This window comes from Schistocerca gregaria, chromosome 5 (assembly GCF_023897955.1).
Source record: "Schistocerca gregaria isolate iqSchGreg1 chromosome 5, iqSchGreg1.2, whole genome shotgun sequence".
NCBI classification, from domain to species: domain Eukaryota; kingdom Metazoa; phylum Arthropoda; class Insecta; order Orthoptera; family Acrididae; genus Schistocerca; species Schistocerca gregaria.
The window spans coordinates 410,971,749-410,996,793 of record NC_064924.1 but is presented as its reverse complement, the minus strand read 5'-3'; the positions used below and the strand labels follow the sequence as shown (position 1 = coordinate 410,996,793).

General features: G+C 39.3%; 1 protein-coding gene across 10 annotated transcripts in view; it reads right to left on the bottom strand.

Annotated features, from left to right (window-relative positions):
• The window catches only part of LOC126272212 (S phase cyclin A-associated protein in the endoplasmic reticulum), a 554,765-nt gene that overhangs the window by 448,209 nt on the left and 81,511 nt on the right, over positions 1-25,045 (bottom strand). For all 10 annotated transcript variants that reach the window (XM_049974904.1, XM_049974906.1, XM_049974905.1 and 7 more), the window contains one exon: positions 13,405-13,742. In XM_049974904.1, the coding sequence (XP_049830861.1) occupies positions 13,405-13,742 (338 nt within the window). The remainder of the gene's footprint in view (positions 1-13,404; positions 13,743-25,045) is intronic.

Here is a 25,045-nt window from a genome sequence, read left to right as displayed (position 1 = left end):
ATGGAATTGGATGTGGTTTGTCCTGCTAAGGTTTATTGCTAGTGAATTTACTGGGAATCGCTTCAAAATATCTGCGAGCAGCTGGTTGGCGTTAGTTTCTAGGATGAGGGATATTTTGTTGTCAATCGTAAGGTTTGTATTATTGGCAAACATTGTGAAGTTGCTTGCTTTGTTGGAGAATTAATGTTGATTGTTAATGCATATGAAACATAATAGGAGATCAAAATGTTGTATCCTCTTCACCCTGAATGTTGATACGAATAAACTATATCTAGTAGCGGCTCAAGACAATAATTTACATGGTGTAATTAAAATGATATGAAGTCTGCCTTTTACCACTGCCCAATTTCAATTATTTTCGATGCTCATCTCTTTTTCCTCTTGGTAGTGTGCAGTGAGTTAATGTAATCTCTCTCTCTCTCTCTCTCTCTCTCTCCTGTTTCAGCCATGATAGAGTACAGATGTGCCTGCATGCTCATCCTTTGTTGCATGTATTAAATATCCTTATCATACTGCATTGTAAAGCTGGCCATAGTTATCAGTTTCTACATGAAGACTTATACAGCCATTAAGGGAGAGCAAATTTTTTGATTAGAAAATGATGCTTAAGTCTCTTTATTATAATATTTATTGAGCATCCTTTACTAAACATCTTTGTGTTGTTTATGGTATACACATATGTGCCTAAAACTAAAAAAGCTACAATTTAACATGCATTCACAATATGAGGTCTGCACACATTACATGCATACAGCAAAATATTTAATCATATAGAACTATTTATACAAACTGTAGTAAGTAATAAGTTAAGATAGCACAATGGCAACTCAACCATAGGGCATTGTTTTTCTTGTTGTAGTAAGTCATTCTTATATATTTACAGATACTGTATTATTGTATTTTCTTTCATAAAACTAATCCTTTAGTGTTTTTCTGTTCCACGAATAATGAGTGGTGCGCTTATGTAAAAAAAATGGATCAGAGATGAGGAATACCACAAGGATATCAGAAGCCAGACACAGAACAAAAAGTTTTTACAAAAGTTAAAACGACTTTCAACAAGGGACCTCAACAAAAAAATTAATCCATTCTTTCAGCACTCTTGTAGTGAAGAAAGTGGAAATGCATTTTAATTTTCGAGCTCAGCTTTCCAATCATGCAATTCAATCTTCAGATTATTAACAGAACTAGATTCATTATTGCCTTCTTTACTGACATGGCACATAGTTTCAGCAGAGGCGAGTATGTCTCCTGTAATCTCCATTCTCGCTGTTACAGACTGCTTCCTGATGATATCCATTAACCTACTGTCACAAAAATTTGTATATGGTTATACAATATTTCTCTGTGTGTGGATTAAGCCAACATTATCCCAAAACAGTCTGTCCATATTCGATCCCATGCAGAGAAAAATCCCAGGAACATGGGTGCACACAGCTCGCTGAAGTTGAAAATGACAGCCTGCTGAAGACATCACAGCAAATGATAATTGACATTGAGATAGTGACACTAAGCTGTATGAAATATTGGAGAAGCAGCATGTTATAGGTTCTTCTGAAAATGTAGCAGTTGCCAGTGTGGTTAATCAAATAGGGTGGTTGTTAAAAAAAAATTGTAGAATCTAATGCTCACCATAATGAAGGTCAAAAATCTCATAATGAAACTACCACAATTGTTCAATAACTTGCTGAGTCGAAAGCAATCGTTGTTGCAAATCAAGAAATGCTTTTTGACAGTCATACCAGACTGCATTCTGTCATTAAGCATATTACAGCAGTACAGTCAGAAACACAAATAACAGTCAAATGTTTAGAGGAGGTAATGAAAACCAGTTTAGAGTAAACGTTGAAAGCACAGGAAGCTACCTTTAAGGAACTATCTACATGAGTGAAACAATGAGCTGATAAACAGCGACAGTATCGTAGAGGCGAAATTCACCTCTTACCGAGAAGACACCAATAGGTGTATTGGTGAGATGGGGAACAACAAAATGCAAGATTTAAAGCAAGAACATGATGACTTTACTGAGAGTGTAGAACATACATTATCAGATGTTGCTAAACCCGTACAGAAAGAAATAAAGATTGGCACAACTCAATAGTCCAAGAAATTACTGTGCTTAAGCAAAATGCATAAATCAGGAATGAATTACAATCTCTTGATTCATCACTGATTGATGCACACAGCATCAATAATGACCCAGACCATCCAACAATACCACAAGCCAAACCGAACAGTCAAACAGAAAACATATCTGCCCCCCCCCCCCCTCCCTCCCTCATCCCACCTACAGCATAGTGTACGAACTTGGTACACTGGCTGTACTTATAAATTCATTACTGGAAGAGAAAATTCTGTGGCGTAGGAAATTTACTGTATTCCCACCCGATAAAAAAATCTATTCATGCTGCCGTTTTCATACGGAATTTTTAAGGTACTGCCAGTGCTCTGGAACAAATGACATTGCATCTGTTCTGTCTGCTGATCTGTACTGGGAGAAGTGGCATTGTGGGCCACAAAGCTGTGGAACAATGCCAGACTTATGATGAATTCAAACAAGCTTTTCTGGTCAAGCAGTGGTCATGAGGGAGCAAGAAAGGCTAAGAAAATAAGTTTTCAAAGTTTCCAAACCTGAGACATATAGCAAGAAACATAGTAGTCTCATGAAGTTTTTCAAAGAATACTTAAATAAAACAAAATACTGAGAGAAGGCGATCTCTAACAGAGATGTCATAAGTCGAGACACAGAAAGACACGACAGACAGACTGCTAAACAATTAAGATTTTGGCCAAAAAGCCTTCTTCTGAATTAGACAAAACCCATGCGTGCATGCTCACACTTACTCAAGCATAAGCAGCTCTCACACCCATGACCACTGCCATAATGGTAATATGTATGAGAGTTGTTTCTGTGTGTGTGTGTGTTTTTTTTGTCTAATTCAGAAAAAAACTTTTCGGCTGGAAGCTTATTTGTTTCGTAGTCTTTCTGTCATGCCTGTCTATGACTCAACATTTCCACTTATGATGAGTAGCAATCTAACCTTTTCATAATATTGTCATTGTTCCAAGCTGGATTTTCCATTGCTAGAGTTGTCACAAGAATATTATAATACTAATCTCATTCAGGAGGCTGTGAGTAGCACAGCGAGTAAATGCACACACAACACCAATAATTCCGGTTACAGCAACAAATCGCATAACAATGGCCAGGAATGCCGTAGCTGATCTGATAACTGTTGTCACCTTCAGAGACATTCTTCAAATACAAGATCTTGCTCGCACTCTTATAGCCCGCACTGCATGTTGCTCTCCAGAAACACTGTTGTCAACTGGCAAGAAGATAACTAGATCACACCATCATCCATGGAGGAACAGACTTAATGTTCATCACCCACCCAGTTATCATCAAAATAGTACTGAAAAGTAGAATCAACACCAATCAAATGGCTGGCATCAGGGCACGACAGTAAACCAAATGCAACCTGAGCCTATAATCAAATCGAAAAACTATATGATGACTCTGCCAGCCTGGTCAAAGATGATGATAGGGATGTGACTCTCTTTATAGTCAATTTAACATGGTATGACCACAATTCAGATATGTATGATGCATTGTGCATCAAAGACAACAATTGTACAAAGGAATCCGGATCATGTACAATCAGCTGTACGTGCAATGGTTGCCGGTTTACCTGTAACTGTAATCCTGGGCACAGGTGCTCAATTAAGTGTCGTGTGACCTGGTTTCTTTAGAAGAATTTGTCAGCACACAAATGCACAAACTTTCCTTGTGACTGGATGCTGGATCTTGGGGGCAGTTAGTACCAGATCTAAACCAGTAAAGTGACAAACACTGTTATGAATTGAAATGCAGGAAATGAAGCTAGAGCACTCATTCTTGATGGTCAATGAATGTTTGGTAACAATGGATCTCAGAGTTTTTATGATGTCAAATTCTTGACCAGCTTTGACTTTCGGTATCATACTGGCAGATTACCTTGGAAAAAGAATCACGCAAATATAATGCTTTCATACTTTCTTTTATTGGAGATTTTTGCTAGATCATCTCTTATATTAGAGATTTTTGCTAGATCATCTGCTTCAAAGTGCAGATCTGTCCTGTTTGCTCAAGAAATTTGTGCCCTCGTATTGGTTAAATGAGTGTCAGAAGGACTGCATAAAGCAAGCTTTATGTAGTGCAAACATTCTTTGGCACCCTAACATGAATGAAGACTTGTCTGGCAACAGAGTAATCAAAGCTTGATATTGGTGGCTGTTTATTTCAGATTTGTAACAATGAAAGAAGGCCTGTGATATGTACCATAGATTTTGGCAATTGCTTATTGACCGGCTGTGAGTGGTCATATTGCACCACCGAGATGTGCATGCCATTGTATCGGCCTTCGTGAGGTTCCACTTTTACCTGTATGGACATCAGGAATACGACTTCAAAATTATTAACACTCCAGGCAAATTCAACACAGTAGCTGATGCATTTTCACATCTGCCTGAAAATCTTGATTAGGTGCACTTGTATACTGATCACAAAAGTGATGTCAAAATATGCCACATGAACAATGGCATTAATTGGCAGTATTTCTTGAAGACGAGCAAAAACATAGGAGATGCACACGATGTCGCCAAATGTTGGCAGAGAATAAAGGAACAGTTGCTCCACAAACCAATCAAATCCCTGGATGCAAACTATCAAATACACAATGATGTATTATTCTTCCAACAATAGAGACGTGGTGTTCATTCCACCTGAGGCTGAAGAATGAGCGACCAGGCATGCCTACCATTCTTATAGACAATTTGGTTTCATAAAATGTGCGAAGAAACTGGGAGAGTATCACTACTCTACAAAGCTGCTCACAAATGCATAAAGACTTTTGCATATGTATCTCCTGTGTAAGAAGACAAGCCATTTAATGTCTGCTTTAAAGGCAAATTATACCCAAATCTACAAACCAAGCTGCTACAGCTTGTACCAATTTACCTTCACAGTCCTTTGCCAAAAATTAGAACACAATGTAAAATATGTGGTACTTCTTTGTGATGTACTATATATACCGGAATCTAAGCCCCAATTTTTTCAGGTTTTTGGGATCCAAAAAACTGCCTGCAGCTTAGAATTGAGTGCAAAGCAAATGGAAGGTCTGAAAATTGGTGCTAAGAGCTGTCACAACTAACTTTTGCTGTTGAATACATGCAGTGGTACACAGGCAAGTTGTTCAGTCGCAAAGATAAGGCCACAACTTCTGTGCTAGAAAAAATTTAAAAAAAAAAAAAAAAAAAAAGATTGAGGATGAGTCCACTACTTGAACCCTGCTATTGCAACTGTACCTTCATCTATTCTACCTACATAGTATCTCATGTTAGAGTGAAGCAACTTTGCTTCAATTTCGAACTGTGCCTATGACATTTTCCCCCTTAAATCTGTATTCTCATTTTTTTGGGTGTGACTTAAGATTCAGATACCTTTCTTACTTGAATTTCAAATCTCATTTTTGGATGCAGTTTAGATTTGAGTGAAGCCTAGATTTAGATAAATACGGTATTTTCTAAGTTTGTAAGATGTATGTTACTAGAGTACAGCCACAACAGAGTCGTTATCAAACATATATTTAGTGATTTTATTCCCCAATTTGGTAAATCTGAATCCATCCTATCAGACAATGTAAGTACATATATAGGCCATAATTGAAAACAGTTGTTGCAAGAAGTAGTTAAACCCTGTACTAACATCAAAATACCACCCACAAATCAATCTAGCTAACCAGATCTGTGAATTCATTGTGTTCATTAGCACTTTTTTTTACAATGGACACAGTTTGTGGTTTTTATATCTGTCCAGTTTTGAGCAAGTTATGAATAACTTATGTCACTTATCTAGTAATTGTACACCATGTGAACTTATGCTTAGAATATTAGATAACAATTAATGGAATAATGAAGGAAGGAAAATTAATGGACGCTTTACAAGTGACTAAAACAAGGACACTCTAGAAGTGATAGTTTCGGAAAAACATTCATTCAGAAAATTAGATGTAAACATTGATTTTGTAAAAGTTTGGAAATTTCTTTGTAATCTCATATTTCCAATTCTTGTTTCCTTGATGTATATGTTTGTAGCTGTTTGGAAAATTTATCTGTATATAAAGTTTCATGATTCAATTTTGTACCTTTTAAAATATACGCAGTTTGTGTTATTTTGTCCAACTAGTACTGTATCACATCAATCACACTAATATTTCTGTGTGAAGAGTTTCGTCTATCAGGCTAGGCAAAACTCTTCGGGGAGTATTGATATATTACTGTATCTCATTGCCCTATCAGAACCCCTCCGAGAGCGTTAAAGATAAACACCAGTCGTTAAAGATAAACACCAGTCCTAACTGCCCAATTGTAAAGTGACCGGTTTCCAAATTACATACAAAAATAACCACTATTTCAGTATACATATAATTCGAAAATGATGCTTTGCTGATTAACATTGTTCTTATGTGAGAAACATAATATAAATGTGAAATTAATACTGTAACTAATTGAAAGAAATGTAGCACATGGTCAGGATGTACCAGTAAACCTATCATTATAAAATTACTACAGCAAATTAAATAGAACGTATAAATAAAGCATGTTAATTGAATCTCCGATATAAATTCAGGCACTAGTTGATTTGGTATAAACAAATTTAGAAATGTAATTGTTACCTGTAACATAATTAGTCGGAAAATGTTATATTAACTTATAACTAAGTTGAAAATAGGTTCATCTTGTTCAACACTGAGACTGTAAATTTTTAGCAATGTGTATCTCATATTCGGTTTAACTTTTAGTTGTGATTTTACATAAAATTGTAATTTTCATTGTAGGTAATTGTTAACAAAAGTATAAACAGAGATCACGCAGGCGCCTTGGGGCACTTGTTTTTTGGCTAGGGTTGCGAGCAAATGTATTGTAGGCTCACTCGTTTGTTGATTGTTGTGAACACTGTGTTGTTTGATGTCAACTTTGGGTACATGTGATACAGTTCACCAGGCTCGGACACCAGAGTCCTGGAAATATATTGGTGTTAAAACTGCACTGTACTTTGAAATTTATTTGGGAGTCTTCCGCAATCCTTTTCATAGGCTGCACAGCGACGAGATGAATCCAGGAATTTTACAACACCCCGAGAACTAAACAACTCTCCCTGTTGGTAGAATTGGCGTGAAAACAACAGCACATCGACTGGGCATTTCACTCAAAAGTCAAAACATTTGCAACGCGGAGGTGGCAAAATATAAACATCTCAGTGAACTATCTTGTGAAGTGGACATTCTGTTGCCACGACACTGGGACAGTGGCCATGAGTGATGCCTCACGTGAGCATGTATTCCACATACTGCTGCCACTTGGTGTCTTCATTGTTCCTGTGCTCTCTTAACTCTTCTGCAGAAGAAAAATGAACGTTTCTATCATCGCGAGAGGCCACTGCATCACAAAGACACTGCCAAGAGTCGTGCATGTGCACCATGGAGAAATTTGAAATGATGTTAACTGCACAAACTAAATAATGGCACCATTTCAAAATAGCGTAAGTGCAACAATTGGATGACATTGGTCCCAGCTTTTGTCCATGTGAATTCTAGTGATTAAACTACAGAATTGAATTAAAGAACTTTAACAGGAGTCACAATCATACATAACAAGGACATGACTGTATCAAACCGAATTCTATTAATTCTACTTGCATATTTTGTTCCTCTCAACGCCTTTGCCCACACCTGATCCTCTGTTATAACCATGCACTAATTCCACTCTCCTCTAGGAAGAGAAGTACATTTTTATTACTAATGCCTGTGGTGCAATAAATTTTTTAACTCTTTCATTTACAACTTCTGAGGTTGGAAACTCCACTTACTCTCAACCTGTTGTGTTTAGACTGCATCTTTGAAACCAAACACCCAATTGGGATGATGATCCATCGTGTGGTCATATTGTCCTGTACAACATAACCAGCAGTACAGCAATGAAGAATGTCATTCTCAAAGTTTAAGTGGCTTTTCTTTGAGACCACAGGCAAATGCTGAGATGCGCCTTTTCCACTACTAAAAGGAAAGACAATTCATTCTAGAGTGCATATGATGGAAAGGAATGGAGATGTATGAATTCTAATGAGCGTAAATGCTGGCTACGCAAAGTGTCACCAACCACTGTACAAAGCTCAATGCATCTCAGAGCTAATAACTCTTGTAACATTCTATAAAACTCTTGAAACAATTCTGTAATGCATATACTTATTGTAAACTTATTCTGCTGAAATGGTCAGTAGGGAATTTTGTAAATCACTCTCATAGATCCTTATTGATTGACTGACTAAACTAATTAATTACATTATGTTTGAATATTTCTCTTTGAAATGAAAATCAATTATTTCAAGACTGTATTAAATTAACTGTTCATGTGTTATCGCTCCTTGTCAATGATGAATTAGTGACAAATGTATAGTTGAGGGGACCCATAAACTCACAGATATAGTTGTGTCCTTGTGAACGGACTCCGTGAACAACACTTACCCATGTAACTGACAAAATGTGAAGTTTGTGTAACTGGTATTAAAACAAATATTTTTACAATGTTTCTAAGAAAAAATAAAAAAAGATATTCAGAGCAATGTAGTGTCCTCTGCACCTTGAACATTGATATGAATAAACTATATCTGGCAGTGACCTAATAAAATAAATAATATGCCACATGTAAAGTGATTCAAACCCTGTTTTTTTTTTTTTTTGGCTGCCTGATTCAACTATTTTCAACACTCACTCACTTTTCCTCTCGACAGCATATACTGAGTTAAAGAATCTCTCTCTCTCTCTCTCTCTCTCTCTCTCTCTCTCTCTCTCTCTCTCTCTCTCTCTCTCTCTCCTGCTTCAGCCATGATAGAGTACAGACATGACTACATGGTTGTACATAGTTATATGTATTAAATAACCTTCTTAGTGAAGGCAGCAGAGGATAAAGTAGGTACAAAGACGAGGGCTGCTAGAAATCCTTGGGTAACAGAAGAAATATTGAATTTAATTGATGAAAGGAGAAAATATAAAAATGCAGTAAATGAAGCAGGCAAAAAGGAATACAAACGTCTCAAAAATGAGATCGACAGGAAGTGCAAAATGGCTAAACAGGGATGGCTAGAGGACAAATGTAAGGATGTAGAAGCTTATCTCACTAGGGGTAAGATAGATACTGCCTACAGGAAAATTAAAGAGACCTTTGGAGAGAAGAGAACCACGTGTATGAATATCAAGAGCTCAGATGGCAGCCCAGTTCTAAGCAAAGAAGGGAAGGCAGAAAGGTGGAAGGAGTATATAGAAGGTTTATACAAGGGCGATGTACTTGAGGACAATATTATGGAAATGGAAGAGGATTTAGATGAAGACGAAATGGGAGATACGATACTGCGTGAAGAGTTTGACAGAGCACTGAAAGACCTGAGTCGAAACAAGGCCCCCGGAGTAGACAACATTCCATTAGAACTACTGACGGCCTTGGAACAACCAGTCCTGACAAAACTCTATCAGCTGGTGAGCAAGATGTATGAGACAGGCGAAATACCCTCAGACTTCAAGAAGAATATAATAATTCCAATCCCAAAGAAAGCAGGTTCTGACAGATGTGAAAATTACCGAACTATCAGTTTAATAAGCCACGGCTGCAAAATACTAACGCGAATTCTTTACAGACGAATGGAAAAACTGGTAGATGCAGACCTCGGGGAGGATCAGTTTGGATTCCGTCGAAATGTTGGAACACGTGAGGCAATACTGACCTTACGACTTATCTTAGAAGAAAGATTAAGAAAAGGTAAACCTACGTTTCTAGCATTTGTAGACTTAGAGAAAGCTTTTGACAATGTTGACTGGAATACTCTTTTTCAAATTCTAAAGGTGGCAGGGGTAAAATACAGGGAGCGAAAGGCTATTTATAATTTGTACAGAAACCAGATGGCAGTCATAAGAGTCGAGGGGCATGAAAGGGAAGCAGTGGTTGGGAAAGGAGTGAGACAGGGTTGTAGCCTCTCCCCGATGTTATTCAATCTGTATATTGAGCAAGCAGTAAAGGAAACAAAAGAAAAATTTGGAGTAGGTATTAAAATTCATGGAGACGAAGTAAAAACTTTGAGGTTCGCCGATGACATTGTAATTCTGTCAGAGACGGCAAAGGACTTGGAAGAGCAGTTGAATGGAATGGACAGTGTCTTGAAAGGAGGATATAAGATGAACATTAACAAAAGCAAAACGAGAATAATGGAATGTAGTCAAATTAAATCGGGTGATGCTGAGGGAATTAGATTAGGAAATGAGACACTTAAAGTAGTAAAGGAGTTTTGCTATTTAGGAAGTAAAATAACTGATGATGGTCGAAGTAGAGAGGATATAAAATGTAGACTGGCAATGGCAAGGAAAGCGTTTCTGAAGAAGAGAAATTTGTTAACATCGAATATCGATTTATGTATCAGGAAGTCGTTTCTGAAAGTATTTGTTTGGAGTGTAGCCATGTATGGAAGTGAAACATGGACGATAACTAGTTTGGACAAGAAGAGAATAGAAGCTTTCGAAATGTGGTGCTACAGAAGAATACTGAAGATAAGATGGATAGAGCACGTAACTAATGAGGAGGTATTGAATAGGATTGGGGAGAAGAGAAGTTTGTGGCACAACTTGACTAGAAGAAGGGATCGGTTGGTAGGACATGTTTTGAGGCATCAAGGGATCACAAATTTAGCATTGGAGGGCAGCGTGGAGGGTAAAAATCGTAGAGGGAGACCGAGAGATGAGTACACTAAGCAGATTCAGAAGGATGTAGGTTGCAGTAGGTACTGGGAGATGAAGCAGCTTGCACAGGATAGAGTAGCATGGAGAGCTGCATCAAACCAGTCTCAGGACTGAAGACAACAACAACAATATACTGCACTGTAAAATTGGCCTTGGTTAGCAGCTTCTGTATGAAGATTGATATGTTCATTAAGGGAGAACAAATTTTTTGATTAAAAAATCAAAATCGAAGTCTTTTTATGATCAACTTTATTGAATAACCTTCAATTAAAACTTTTGTATTGTTTATCTTATACGTTTCTATAATTAAGAAAAGTTACAATCTGAACCTGCATTTGTGACACCAAGTCCATGCCGATTTTGAACACATGGCAAAATATTTAATTACATAAAAGTATCTAAAAAAATTGTAATAAGTAATAAGTTAACATACTGCAAAAGACAGATCCCTGTGGAGTTTCATAAGGTACATTCCACAGTCAGACTCTATCCTTCCTACCTATTTTTTTGTTTGCATCTTAGACCATGTTTTGCTGTCTGCCCTACAGATAAGATTTTAAACAGTTATCGTTCATCATCTGATTCCATTGTGACTTGCTTTCTCAAGTAGTACCCTATGACTGACACAGCTGAATTCTTTTGAAAGACCGCAGAAAATATCAAATGGCAATGAGGTTGAAGTGTCAAGGTGCCTCACAGTCCTGACATATAGCAATTTTTCAATGACTCAGATAATGCTGTCAAAAGGGAGGTACTACAATAATAATCACTTTTTAAAAAAAAAAAAAAAAAAAAAAAAAAACTGGCTTTACAATTGCTAATTTCAATCTATATCAGCTACAGAATTTTTTTGTTCCCTTTTCTGACTTTGACTCTTGTTTTGTGTCTATATCAAAAACTGGTAGAACTGAAGCTGTGAGGATGGGTCATGTGTCTTGCTTGCCTAGCTCAGTCAGTAGAGTACTTGCCCGTGAAAAGCAAAGGTCCCGAGTACGAGCCTCAGTCCAGCACACTGTTTTAACCTGCCAGGAAGTTTTGTATCAGTGCAAACTTCGCTGCAGAGTGAAAATTTCATTCTGGAATTAAATTTTACATACATATTTGTGGGAATACGGTTATGGTCAACCTAGTTCAAGTAGCAAACTTGGATGACACTTTCTTTGAAAAATTATTTGCACTACTTCTTCCATGTCTTCTATGCAAAAGTAAACAAAAACAACTATCAATTAGTACTAGTCAAAGACACACTTCTCGTAACACCAGCATTAGAGAGGTCCTTTTGCAATAAAATTTTTTATCGTTTCTTAAAATGATGCATACTATGTCAATGATGTTGCAAATGCAGGAAATGAATTCAGGCAAAACTTGTCTTCTTCTTGACTGTTGGCAACATTCCTTTCATAAGGTACAAATGGGGAAGAGTGATGCAATAATATGTGTGTGTTTGGCAGGAATGAAGCATCTGTGCCCCAGGAAGACCTAGGTTTAGACTTGTTGACCTTCATGTTAATAGAAGATAGCCAACACGAGTCATAAAATCAACTATTCAACTTCACAACTTTTGACAACTTTCATTCTGAACACTATTTACAAACATTCTACATCAATCTATCATCACGGCTAGTTTGATAATTAACCATTGTTGTATGTCCCAAAGCCTCCACAACAAGTAATTGATTCTGCATAACTCAAAGTATAAACTGTTACCACCAGTAGTCTTACATCCAGCACAAAAACTACCATTTTCTTCTTACACCATGTCAGCATTGTACTTTTATCACCTCTGCTTGACAGCTGAACAGCTGTTTCAATAGCACATTGCTATTCAACAAAGTATCCCACAGTGGCAGCCTCACTGCTATGGACATATCCCTGCACAACTTCCTACCCCCAATATAAACCTGCAGTGCTTATCTTATGATTTAGGCTAAAGTCACACTTACACAACAGTTGTTGCTCATTTGTAAATCGGACACAACAAACCATTCATGCTTATGAATTCTATCAAAATGCCAATAGCAGATTTCATTGCAAACTTTGTTTTCTTAGGCTGGTCAGAAAAAAATCAAAATGAAAGTTTAACATGTTATTTATCTGATCAGAACTACTCCATTATCTAAAATAAAAAAGGCTTACCTTGGGCACCGTCCTGTAATGGAACTGGACATTATGAGTTAACAAAATAAGTTTTCATCACTCTAATCTCTACCATAAAATACTAATTCTACACACAACATTTTTTTTGTATCTTCAAACATCCTACATGCAAGTCCTTTACTATGCATTCAGTGACAAAAAATTGCTCTACACAAACAACTGGCAACACTTTATGTATTTAAGATCCACTAATGATACTTAAAAACAAATCTAAAATATCTTAAGTAATTATATGGCAACTGGGGAAACCAAGGCCAAATGAAGAATTGATAATGCAATTATTTTGCTTAACTCCTGAGTATTTCCTAGGCAAACCCACCTTTCATGTGGCTAGCTGGAAAACACTATCTTACCTCATATTACTGTGTACGAATAACGTGTATAAAATGCACATAAATCAATCAGTAGTTTCAAAAAACTGTACCTTAAGTTCTTAATGGCTTCTGTTGTGTGGTTACTGTCATCCTCATTTGAAAGTGACAGCTCACAATCAGTATTTTTTGATTCAATTGTAATTTCAACTGAAACGGGGCCATCAATCGCTGGTTTTTCAGAATTTAACTTCTTCTGAGAGCCTGAAGATTTGCTTTTCTCTTGTATATGATTAGTGTTCTTTCCATTATGAGATTTCTGCTGCGTGTTCACGTCCCGCTCTTTCATTTTGGTAAATTTTTTTGTCTCAGATGCAGTTCGGAAACTGCTTACATTGTTTGTCTTCTTCCGTTGCTCCTTAACAGGTGTCAGTTCAGTGCTGGATTCAGCCTATAAAATATTTATTAGGGAAACATTAGATAACTACATAGAATCAAAAACCAGAGCTTCCTCAGCAATTGCTGATATAGAAGTGGCCAGAAAAGGACTGATACACCTGCAAGAAAAAGGAGTGATGAGGACAAGAAATATAAATGTACCTCAATTACCTTTTCAACACTCCTGCCTTGGGAGAAAAGGCTTCAGGCAACAGGGAACAATAAGTAAAATAAGTTCAGCTACTGGAAGGAAGGAAATATAATTTTATCATAAGCAGTGAACAAGAGGGTAATCACAATTAACAGAAAATTTTATATACATAATTTAAATAAAATAGAAAGAAACTTCCACATGGGAAAAATATATTAAAAACAAAGATTCCAAGACTTACCAAGTGGGAAAGCGCCGGCAGACAGGCACAATGAACAAAACACACAAACACACACACAGAATTACTAGCTTTCGCAACCGATGGTTGCTTCTTCAGGAAAGAGGAAAGGATGTGGGTTTTAAGGGAGAGGGTAAGGAGTCATTCCAATCCCGGGAGCGGAAAGAGTTCCCTTAGGGGAAAAAAAAAGGACAGGTGTACACTCGCACACACACACACACACACACACACACACACACACACACACACACACACACACACACACACATCCATCCGCACATACACAGTGTGTATGTGTATGTGCGGATGGATGTGTGTGTGTGTGTGCGCGCGCGAGTGTACACCTGTCCTTTTTTTTTCCCCCCCTAAGGGAAGTCTTTCCGCTCCCGGGATTGGAATGACTCCTTACCCTCTCCCTTAAAACCCACATTCTTTCGTCTTTCCCTCTCCTTCCTGAAGGAGCAACCATCGGTTGCGAAAGCTAGTAATTCTGTGTGTGTGTTTTGTTCATTGAGCCTGTCTGCCGGCGCTTTCCCGCTTGGTAAGTCTTGGAATCTTTATATACATAATTTAATTTACAAGTACACTCACGCTCATAAATTAAGGATAATGCTGATACATGGTGAAACAACACTCTGGTGGGCAGTTTGCTGGTTTAAATCACCTCAGGGTGGGACCATGCATTGCATTTTACCTGCAGTCATCACACGGTGGCACTGGCAGCAGTCCATATAAGCAGAGGTGTGTTGGTGTATGTCAGGACGGCGCAGTGAGTAAGTGTGCAGACATTTTCAGAGATGCTAATGGTGACTGTGTGTTGAAAATGGTACAAGGAACACATATTGATGACGTTATGAGAGGTAGAATATTAGGGCGACTGGAGGCTGGTCAAACACAGCAGGCCGTAGCACGGGCCCTCCGTATGCTACAAAGTGTGATCTCAAGATTATGGCAACAATTCCAGCAGACAGGAAATGTGCCCAGGCACTACAGTACGGGATGTCCACAGTGTACAACACCACAAGAAGACCGATATCTCACCATCAGTGCCCACAGACAACCACGGTGTACTGCAGGTAGCCTTGCTTGGGACCTTACCGCAGCCACTGGAACAGTTGTCTCCATAAACACAGTCTACAGATGACTGAACAGACATGGTTTACTTGCCTGTAGACCTGCAAGGTGCATTCCACTGATCCCTGGCCACAGAACAACCTGTAAAGCCTGGTGTCAAGAACAAGTACATGGTCATTTGAACAGTGGTCCCAGGTTTTGCTCACAAACGAGTCCAGGTATAGTCTGAACAGTGATTCTCACCAGGTTTTCATCTGGCGTAAACCAGGAACCAGATATCAACCCCTTAATGACCTGAAAAAGGATCTGTATGAAGGTCGTGGTTTGATGGTGTGGGGTGGGATTATGATTGGTGCACATACACCCTGCATGTCTTTGACAGAGGAACTCTTACAGGTCAGGTGTATCGGGACGTCATTTTGCCTTTTCAGGGTGCAGTGGGCCCCACCTTCCTTCTGATGGATGATAACACACGGCCCCACTGAGCTGCCATCGTGGAGGAGTACCTTGAAACAGATGATATCAGACGTATGGAGTTGCCTGCCTGTTCTCCATGCCTAAACCCCATTCAGCACGTCTGGGATGCTCTCGGTGGACGTATTGCTGCAGGGATGCTCTCGGTGGACGTATTGCTGCACGTCTTCAAACCGCTATGACACTTGAGGAGCTCCGACAGACACTGGTGCAAGAATGAGAGGCTATACCCCAGCAGCTGCTCGACCACCTGATCCAGAGTATGCCAACCCGTTGAGCGGCCTGTGTATTTGTGCACAGTGATCATATCCCGTATTAATGTCAGGGTACATGTGCAGGAAACAGTGGCGCTTTGTAGCACATGTGATTCGGAACGGTTTTCTCAACCAATACCGCGGACTTACAGATCTGTGTCGTGTGTGTTCCCTATGTGCCTATGCTGTTAGTGCTAGTTTTGTGTAGTGCCACATTGTGTGGCACCACATTCTGCAATTATCCTTAATTTATGAGCATGATTGTAGATACAAGGAGGTAACACCCACAACACTGTTGCTCTTCTGTTTCTAGTATCTCTCCTGTTCAAGCCCAAAGGTATTAATACTACACATACACATCCCAACTGAAAGTATCCAGACACCACCATGCAGTGCAGAATTGACCACTAGATATCACAAGACATGGATCCGTCAGTACGAAGGATGATGGGGAGCTTTGTGTCGTCAGTCAAGAAGCAGTCACAGCAGGAATGGTTGGTCAGAAGCACTCAGCGAATTTGAACTTGGGCTAGTCATTAAATGTCACTTGAGTAACAAATCCATCAGGGTCTTTTAAAACCTTTTAAAGCTGCCCAAGTTGACAGTTGGTAATGTGACTGTGAAGAGAAAATGTGAGCACTGCGGAGGGTAGTTGTAAAAAGTTGCATGAAATCAGGAGATGGAATCACTAATTCCAAAGTGCTACAAGCAGTCTGCCTAGCACAATGACGGTGTGTAGGGAGTTAAAGAGAATGAGCAGTTCTCCATACGAGACATTTTTGTAGTAATTGCTTACAATACTTTAAGTGGTGTAACGAGCAATGCCAGTGGACATGGGATGACTGGAAATGAATAATATGAAGTGACAAATCGTGTTATACCCTCTGGCAATCTGATGAAAAGGTTTGGATTTCACAGATGCCTGGAAAATGTTACCTATCACCATACATAAATGAATGCATTTTACAGTACTGTGTACTATGTACAGCAGAGTAAGAGTTCAGCAATGATGAATGACTGTAACATATATTTTGGAAGATAAAAAAATCTACTCACCAAGCTGCGACAGGACCGGGTAAAAAGAAAAATTATATAAGTTAAGGAAATGTGCATGCTTTCAGAGCCAGTGGCTCTGTCTTCTGGCAGAATGACTGGATGGGATGGAAGAGAGATGAAGTAAAAGAACTGAAGAGGTTTAGAAAATTGGGAGATTTATAGAAAAGTTGTCCATAACCCCAGAGCATAAGACTCTTACCAGACAGGATGAGAAGGAAAGACTGATTGCTAGGGACTGCACAGGATGAGATTTGAAAACCTGAGCATTTAAAGATGGAAAATAGGGTAATAAGCAAAAACAGAGATTACTGACAAAACATGCTGCAAGAGTTTATAAAGGCGAAAAGCTAAGAGCATTATGTGTAGCAGAGGTGAGGGGGGTGGGGTAAGACAAGTCAGAACATAAAAGGTACATAAAACTAAAAGGGAATGAAGAAAGGAATAGTCGACATAAAAGTTTTCAGGGTACAGTACCGCATCATAATGTATAAAACTATTGCTGCTACTGGTACCAGTAGACCCAGAAAAAGGCCGCTGCAACCGTGGCCTAAATGTTGGTTTTTCTCCAGCAGCAGTAGTTTCACACATTATGACACAGTACCATACCCAGAAAACTTTTATGTCGACTGACTCTGGCTGCAGAAGCCTACGCAATTATAAGAGAGGAATAGTTTGACAAGAAATGCTGCGCCAAAAGAAATTAATGTAAACTAACACCAGGTAGGTGGTGAGAACCAAGGGCATGTTACACAAGTTCCCACCTGCGGAGTTCTAAGAAACTGGTGTCGGGGCAAACAGTCCTCATGGCACATGTGGTGAAACAGGCACCAAGGTCACAACTCTTTATTTTGGTTGCCAGTATACAACCTTTGCCTAGGCCCATTTATCCTAGCTGATAATTTGGTGGTAGTTATACCAATTTACAACAGCAATCAGTGTTTATGTAATAACTGATACATGCCGTGTCATTTCCCAGGTGGCTCTCCCTTTGACACTGTATGTTTTACCAGTTATGTGCTCTTGTAAGTGGTGGTGGGAGAGTGCATAGAGCATGTCTTAAGAGTGTAGATGTCACAGGGGAGGAGCCATAGGGTAGGAAATGGTTGCAGAACGTGTATAGGGTCTGGCAAGGATATTGTGGACGTCAAGGGAGTGATGATAAACTACTCCAGGTGTGATGCTCAAAATGTCATACAGAATGGATCTCACTTCAGGGCATTATTTTAGGAAGTCATAGTCTTGTCGAAGCAGCTGGTAAATACATTCAAGACCTAGATAGTACTGAGTGACAGGAGGTGTGCTAAGTCTCTCTCTCTCTCTCTCTCTCTCTCTCTCTCTCTCTCTCTCTCTCTCTCTCTCTCTCTCTCTCCCCCCCCTTTCTTTTGAGGGATCAGGGATAGTATAGTGGTTGGATAATTACAACCAGAGGCTGAAGTGAGAATGGCGTTGTACTGCTGTAAAAAATGCATTTGCAATGAATGCTAAGGCTGTATAGGAGGAAACATTTGACATGGAAAGGTTGACAACTGTAAAAATATAAATACTGTTGTTTCTTAGTAGTTTTAAAGTGTGCAGAATTGTGTAACCGACTCTTGGTGACTTCCTAAGCTCATGGCCGAAAATGAAGTCCACTTTGTCTGCCATTTTGCCCGCCACACCTAGAATAGTTTTCATCACTCCTTCAATCTCCACAATATCCTTGTCAGATCCTATGTTTCCTCTGCACCCATTTCCCTACCCTACAGCTCCTCCCCTATGACCGCCCCTCTCTAAGACAAGCTCTATGCACCCTCCCACCACCACCTATACCAGCCCTGTAACTGGTAAAACATATAGTATCAAAGGGACAGCAATCTGTAAAATGACCCATCATACACCAGTTGTTATGTAAACACTGGCTTGCCTTCTACACTGGTACAACTACTGTCAGGTTGGCAGGATGAATGGGCATAGACCAAGTGTGAGCAATGGCAACACACAATATCCTGTTGCAGAGCATGCTCTACAACAAGACTGTTTTGACCTCAGTGCCTGAGTCACCACATGTGCCATATGGATTTTCTCCCCGACACTAGTTTCTCAGAACTCTGCCAGTGGGGCGTGGTGTAACATGTCTTCAGTTCTCGGCATCTGCCTGGACTTAACTTGATTAATTTCTTCAGTCTCATAATTTCTACACACTTCCTTTTAGTTTTCTACTACATATTTCATTTTCTGACCTATCTATTGCCCCTCCCACCTTAACACTCTTATAAACTCTTGCACCATGTTTTGTCAGTAATCTCTGTCTTGCCTATCACCCTACCTTCACCTTTAAGCTCTCAGGTTTGCAAACAATCCAATCCAGTCCCCAACAACCAGTTCTTCCTTCTCATCCCATTCATTAAGTCTCCCCCTTCTCTGGGTTCCGAGTGCCTTTTCCGTACCTTTTCCATAACTCTCCCAATTTCCTAAAATGCGTCAGTCCTTTTCCTTCATCCCCCTTCCTTCCCCTCCAACTCTTCTGACAGAAGAAGGAGCCAACGGCTCTGAAAGGTTGTGTATTCCCTTAACTTTTATGTGTGTTTTCTCCTGTTGGCACTTGGTGAGTGGATGTTTTATCCATCCAGTTGGATTATATTTTCAAAAACTGATTACTTTCATCAATTTTCTGTATCGGCATGGCAATGGTTCCTGTTCATAAAGCAGCATCTGTGAGGCATTGATTTGTGGACAGTAACATTCTTGAATTGAACTTGCCTGCCCAGAGTCCCAACCAGAACCCAATGGAGAAACTTTGGGATGAGTTAGACCACCAACTCTGCTCCAGATCACAGTGTCCAACATCATTACCTTCTCTGGTTTTGGCTCTTGAGGAAGAATGGACTGACATCCCCCACAGACATTAAGTTTCCAGCATTGTTCAAGCCGTCATAAAAGTAAGGGGTGGTCACATCACACATTAATGTCCAATAACATGACCCTGGATACTTTATATTTATTATATGCTGCTATTTACTTGTGAGGAAACCCTTCAGAACACTGCAAAAGTTAGTGTGTGTGCATATGAAACACAGTGAATGGTCAAATGAAAATTGAGATAGTCTGGTAGGGAGGACATAAAAAGGACTTTAAAGGAGAAAGAGTAACACTGCAGTCAGTTCAGTCACAGATATATATTGTTTATATGTGGAGGCAAAGTGAATATTTCTCAGCTTGGAAGTGAAAGATTTGTTTTGTAGTTCAATAACTTTTATTCCTGTATTTACCTACATTTATATCCCCATTTTTACAGCGATTAGTTTCCAGTGATTTACAAGAAAGAAAATTGGCGTTCTACGGATCAGAGCGTGGAATGTCAGATCCCTTAATTGGGCAGGTAGGTTAGAAAATTTAAAAAGGGAAATGGATAGGTTAAAGTTGGATATAGTGGGAATTACTGAAGTTCGGTGGCAGGACGAACAAGACTTCTGGTCAGGTGAATACAGGATTATAAATACAAAAGCAAATAGGAGTAATGCAGGTGTAGGTTTAATATGATGTTGTTGTTGTGGTCTTCAGTCCTGAGACAGGTTTGACGCAGCTCTCCATGCTACTCTATCCTGTGCAAGCTTCTTTATCTCCCAGTACTTACTGCAACCTCCATCCTTCTGAGTCTGCTTAGTTGTATTCATCTCTTGGTCTCCCTCTATAATTTTTACTCTCCATACTGCCCTCCAATGCTAAATTTGTGATCCCCTGATGCCTCAGAACATGTCCTACCAACCGGTCCCTTCTTCTTGTCAAGTTGTGCCACAAATTCCTCTTCTCCCCAATTCTATTCAATACCTTCTCGTGAGTTATGTGATCTACCCATCTAATCTTCAGCATTCTTCTGTAGCACCACATTTCGAAAGCATCTATTCTCTTCTTGTCCAAACTATTTATCATCCATGTTTCACTTCCATACATGGCTACACTCCATACAAATACTTTCAGAAACGACTTCCTGGCACTTAAATCTATACTCATTGTTAACAAATTTCTCTTCTTCAGAAACACTTTCCTTGCCATTGCCAGTCTACATTTTATATCCTCTCTACTTTGACCCTCATCAGTTATTTTGCTCCCCAAATAGCAAAACTCATTTACTACATTAAGTGTCTCATTTCCTAATCTAATTCCCTCACCATCACCCGACATAATTCCACTACATTCCATTATCCTCATTTTCCTTTTGTTGATGTTCATCTTATATCCTCCTTTCAAGACAATGTCCATTCCGTTCAACTGCTCTTCCAAGTCCTTTGCTGTCTCTGACAGGATTACAATGTCATCGGCAAACCTCCAAGTTTTTATTTCTTCTCCATGGATTTTAATACCTACTCTGAATTTTTCTTTTGTTTCCTTTACTGCTTGCTCAGTATACAGACTTAATAACATCAGGGATAGGCTACAACCCTGTCTCACTCCCTTCTCTTCTCACTCACTTCCCTTTCGTGCCCATCAACTTTTGTAACTGCCATCTGGTTTCTGTAGAAATTGTAAATAGCCTTTCACTCCCTGCATTTTACCAAGCAGTAAAGGAAAAAAAATTGAGTAGGATATAAAATGTAGACTGCGAATGGCAAGGAAATCATTCCTGAAGATGAGGTATTTGTTAACATCAAGTATAGATTTAAGTTTCATGAAGTCATTTCTGAAAGTATTGGTATGGACGGTAAATCGTGTAGGCAAGACGAGAATAGAAGCTTTCAAAATGTGGTGTTACAGAACAATGCTGAAGATTAGATGGGTATATCACTTAACAAATGAGGAGGTACTGAACAGAATTGAGGAGAAGAGGAATTTGTGGCACAACTTGACTAGAAGAAGGGAAGTTGGTAGGACATGATCTGAGGCAGCAAGGAATCACCAATTTATTATTTGAGGGCAGCGTGTGGAGGGTAAAAATCATAGAGAGAGAGAGACCAAGAGAGAAATACAGTAAGCAAATTCAGAAGGATGTAGGTTGCAGTAGGTACTGGGAGATGAAGAAACTTGCACAGGGTAGAGTAGCATGGAGAGCTCCAACCATAAAGTGTGATTCTGGCAGGTCTGCAATATATCTGTCTAAAACTACCGTAATCTCTTCATTAAGACTCAAAATATGTTGCAGCTGCAAATTTCTTTAGATATGTGACTACTAGTCACAGGACATCAAATACTGTGAATAGTATAGGTGGCTTTCACGCAATTTGTTCCACATATCCCTCAGTCTTCCCTCAGGCAAAGCATTTTTGTGGGCTGGTTCAATGTCCAGATAAAATGCTGGTTTTCTTGTGTGCCTGAGTCTCACCATTCTTCATACATCCCCCCCCCCCCCCCCCACCTCTCTCTCCCTCCCTCCCTGCCTCTCTCTCTCTCTCTCTCTCTCTCTCTCTCTCTCTCTCTCTCTCAAATACACACACACACACACACACACACACACACACACACAGCCTCAGTTTCCTTCCTACTTACCTTGCACCCCCCCCCCCCCCCCCCCCACACACACACACAGATATACATACTTTAAACAGCCTTTTACTAATTTCCCAGAAATCCATATCCACTGACGGAAAATCCAGGATGAAATAAAACAGGTATCACCAAAGGCAAGCTGTAAGCAACAGGCAGGTATACATAAAAGATGAAAATTATTTATGTTCAGATAAAGTCACTGAGCTCAACCAACGAAGAAACCTATCACTTGCACACACACAAAGCAACTGTTGTCTCCTGATACTGTCACCTGAGTGGACCAAGTTGGCTGGGGTGGGTTGAAAGAAAATTTTAAGAGAATGAACAGGGGTGAAAGATCAGCAGGATTTGGGGGGGAGGGGGCAGGTGGGAGGAGGACAGGGAGGGGAAGTTAATGGAAGATTACTGTATGGTGGAACAAGTTGGTGCAATCAAGGGTAAGCGAAAAGACTGATAAGGGTAACATTGAGCGTCCTTTTTCTCTTCCTCTGCAAAATCATGCTTCTTCAATAGTGTTCAACATGGAGGCAGACGGTTTCAATTTTCGTCATCAGTATTTGACCTCAAGGAAAGGAGAGGTGATGGCATAATTGTTCCTGATCAGTAGACTTTGCATTAATGTCCAAAGTTCCACTTTCTTGCAGTGACTCATTCAGTGAGCTCATGTGTACTTACAAATACTTATAATGTATACTTATAAATTGGTTTGCCCAATGTCTTACATATTAGCTGTGTTACAGACAACAGGATGAATAAAATACAGTCTAAAATTGTCTCTTAGAGGGCCCACTAAACTTACTGTATGCCCCATGGTGCTATTTGGAAGAAAGAAGCTATGTACCAGAAACACATCAGCCTTCCCTACTCAATAACCATAAATAATAATACAAGTACCACACTAAACTGTCGCCTTATTAAAAAAAGCATTTATACACTATGAAAGAAGGCACTTTATAACAATGAAAGAAAACGTGTACAATTCCATGGCTATATTTTAACCCTTTAGTGAGCTTGTTTTCAAAATTCCTTGATTGTGCGTCTTCCAGATTTTACACTGCAGTTATTTTCTTAAGCACTGTGCCACATTCATTCAGAAACTTTTTATCTTGGAAAAATGAATGTATATATTGTCACACAGAAGCTAAAAATGAGTAACAGTTATGATAACAACAAATCCTAGCATCTCACTCTGAAAGAATGTTCATTAAGCATATTAAATCACAGACAGAACTGAACAGCCTGCCTGAGTAGACTGAGATGTCTACTAATTTCTAATATTCCACAAATAAGAAAATATCAGAACTTTCCAGAAAACCCAAATCTTAACTGATAAACAACTGTGCGATGCGCGAATGGAACCGATAACCTGCACATTGCTAATCAGTGATTATAATTGCTTTAGCATGGCAGACAACATACATTACATGACATTGCTCCCTCTCCTTGTAAAACAGATTTGGAGTGGACTATGGCTTCTTGGATCTGGATCTTGTCAGTGGTATTTCATATGGCAGTGCTGGTGGAGACCTTACATTTCAGTGTCATGTCATCATAGTCACTGTGATGTTCAAATGCTGTTCCTACAGTTTAGGCTTCAAAATTTCTGTGTATAACTTAATTTTCTTTATATCAAAAGACTCCTCTGTTGATCCGCATCTCAGGACTATGATTGGGCTTCATGCGAAGGAGATAGTCATAGTCTCAGCAATTCTGACTCCTTGGTGTAAGATGATCGTGGGACAAGGTAGTGCTTTAACAATGCTTTTCATAGCTTGACCTTTCACACATGTGTAAAAATCCACGAAACAGCAAATACGAAAATGTCTTATTAAAATTTCTGTACATGTAAGCAGGTTCAGATATAATTACAAATGAAGTGCTTCACACTTCAAAACCGTGTCTTCTGCATGAAACCTGGTGACTGCTGCAGCTTTATCAGTCAGAACCACTCTGGTGCAAATTTGGCAGATGACGCAGTCAGTACTCACTAATATCCATTTATACCCATTTGTTGATTAGGAAAACTTCCCCAAGATGTCTACATCTTTTTGGTGAAATGGAGAGGAACTGCAAGTGTAGTAGGTTCCACATGTTCTAGTAGCAACTGAGGCCCACACTTGAGCTGCTGGCATCACCTACAGTGGCTTACATAGTGTTTGGCATGTTGGTAGAGACCTGGCAAATGAGACCTGCTTTTGATTCAACCAAAAATCTTTGCAAATCAAAGATGATCCAATTTTTGGAGTGTTGTGAAAGTACTTCACTATGCCTGGCTGGAATGGCACGCAACCATTTTGTTCAGTGAGTCATACTACTTTTTACACGGTGTTTCATCTATCAGTATTCTCCTTTGATAGATTTTTTCCTTGTTTCAGGCCTCTATAGTCTTCAGGAATACTGGATCTTCCCTTGTTCATCTGCACTGTTTGTTAGTGTACCACTTACTAGGATGTTACCACACTGTAATGTTCTCACAATGGATCGCGTGAAAGGCCTTTGGTGCCCATGTTTTGGGGTTTCAACATTTCTGGCTCTTGGAGCCTAGTATTCACTCCCAAGCGTCACTTTATTATTGAGAAAGAAAATATCACCTAAAGTATGATGCAAGA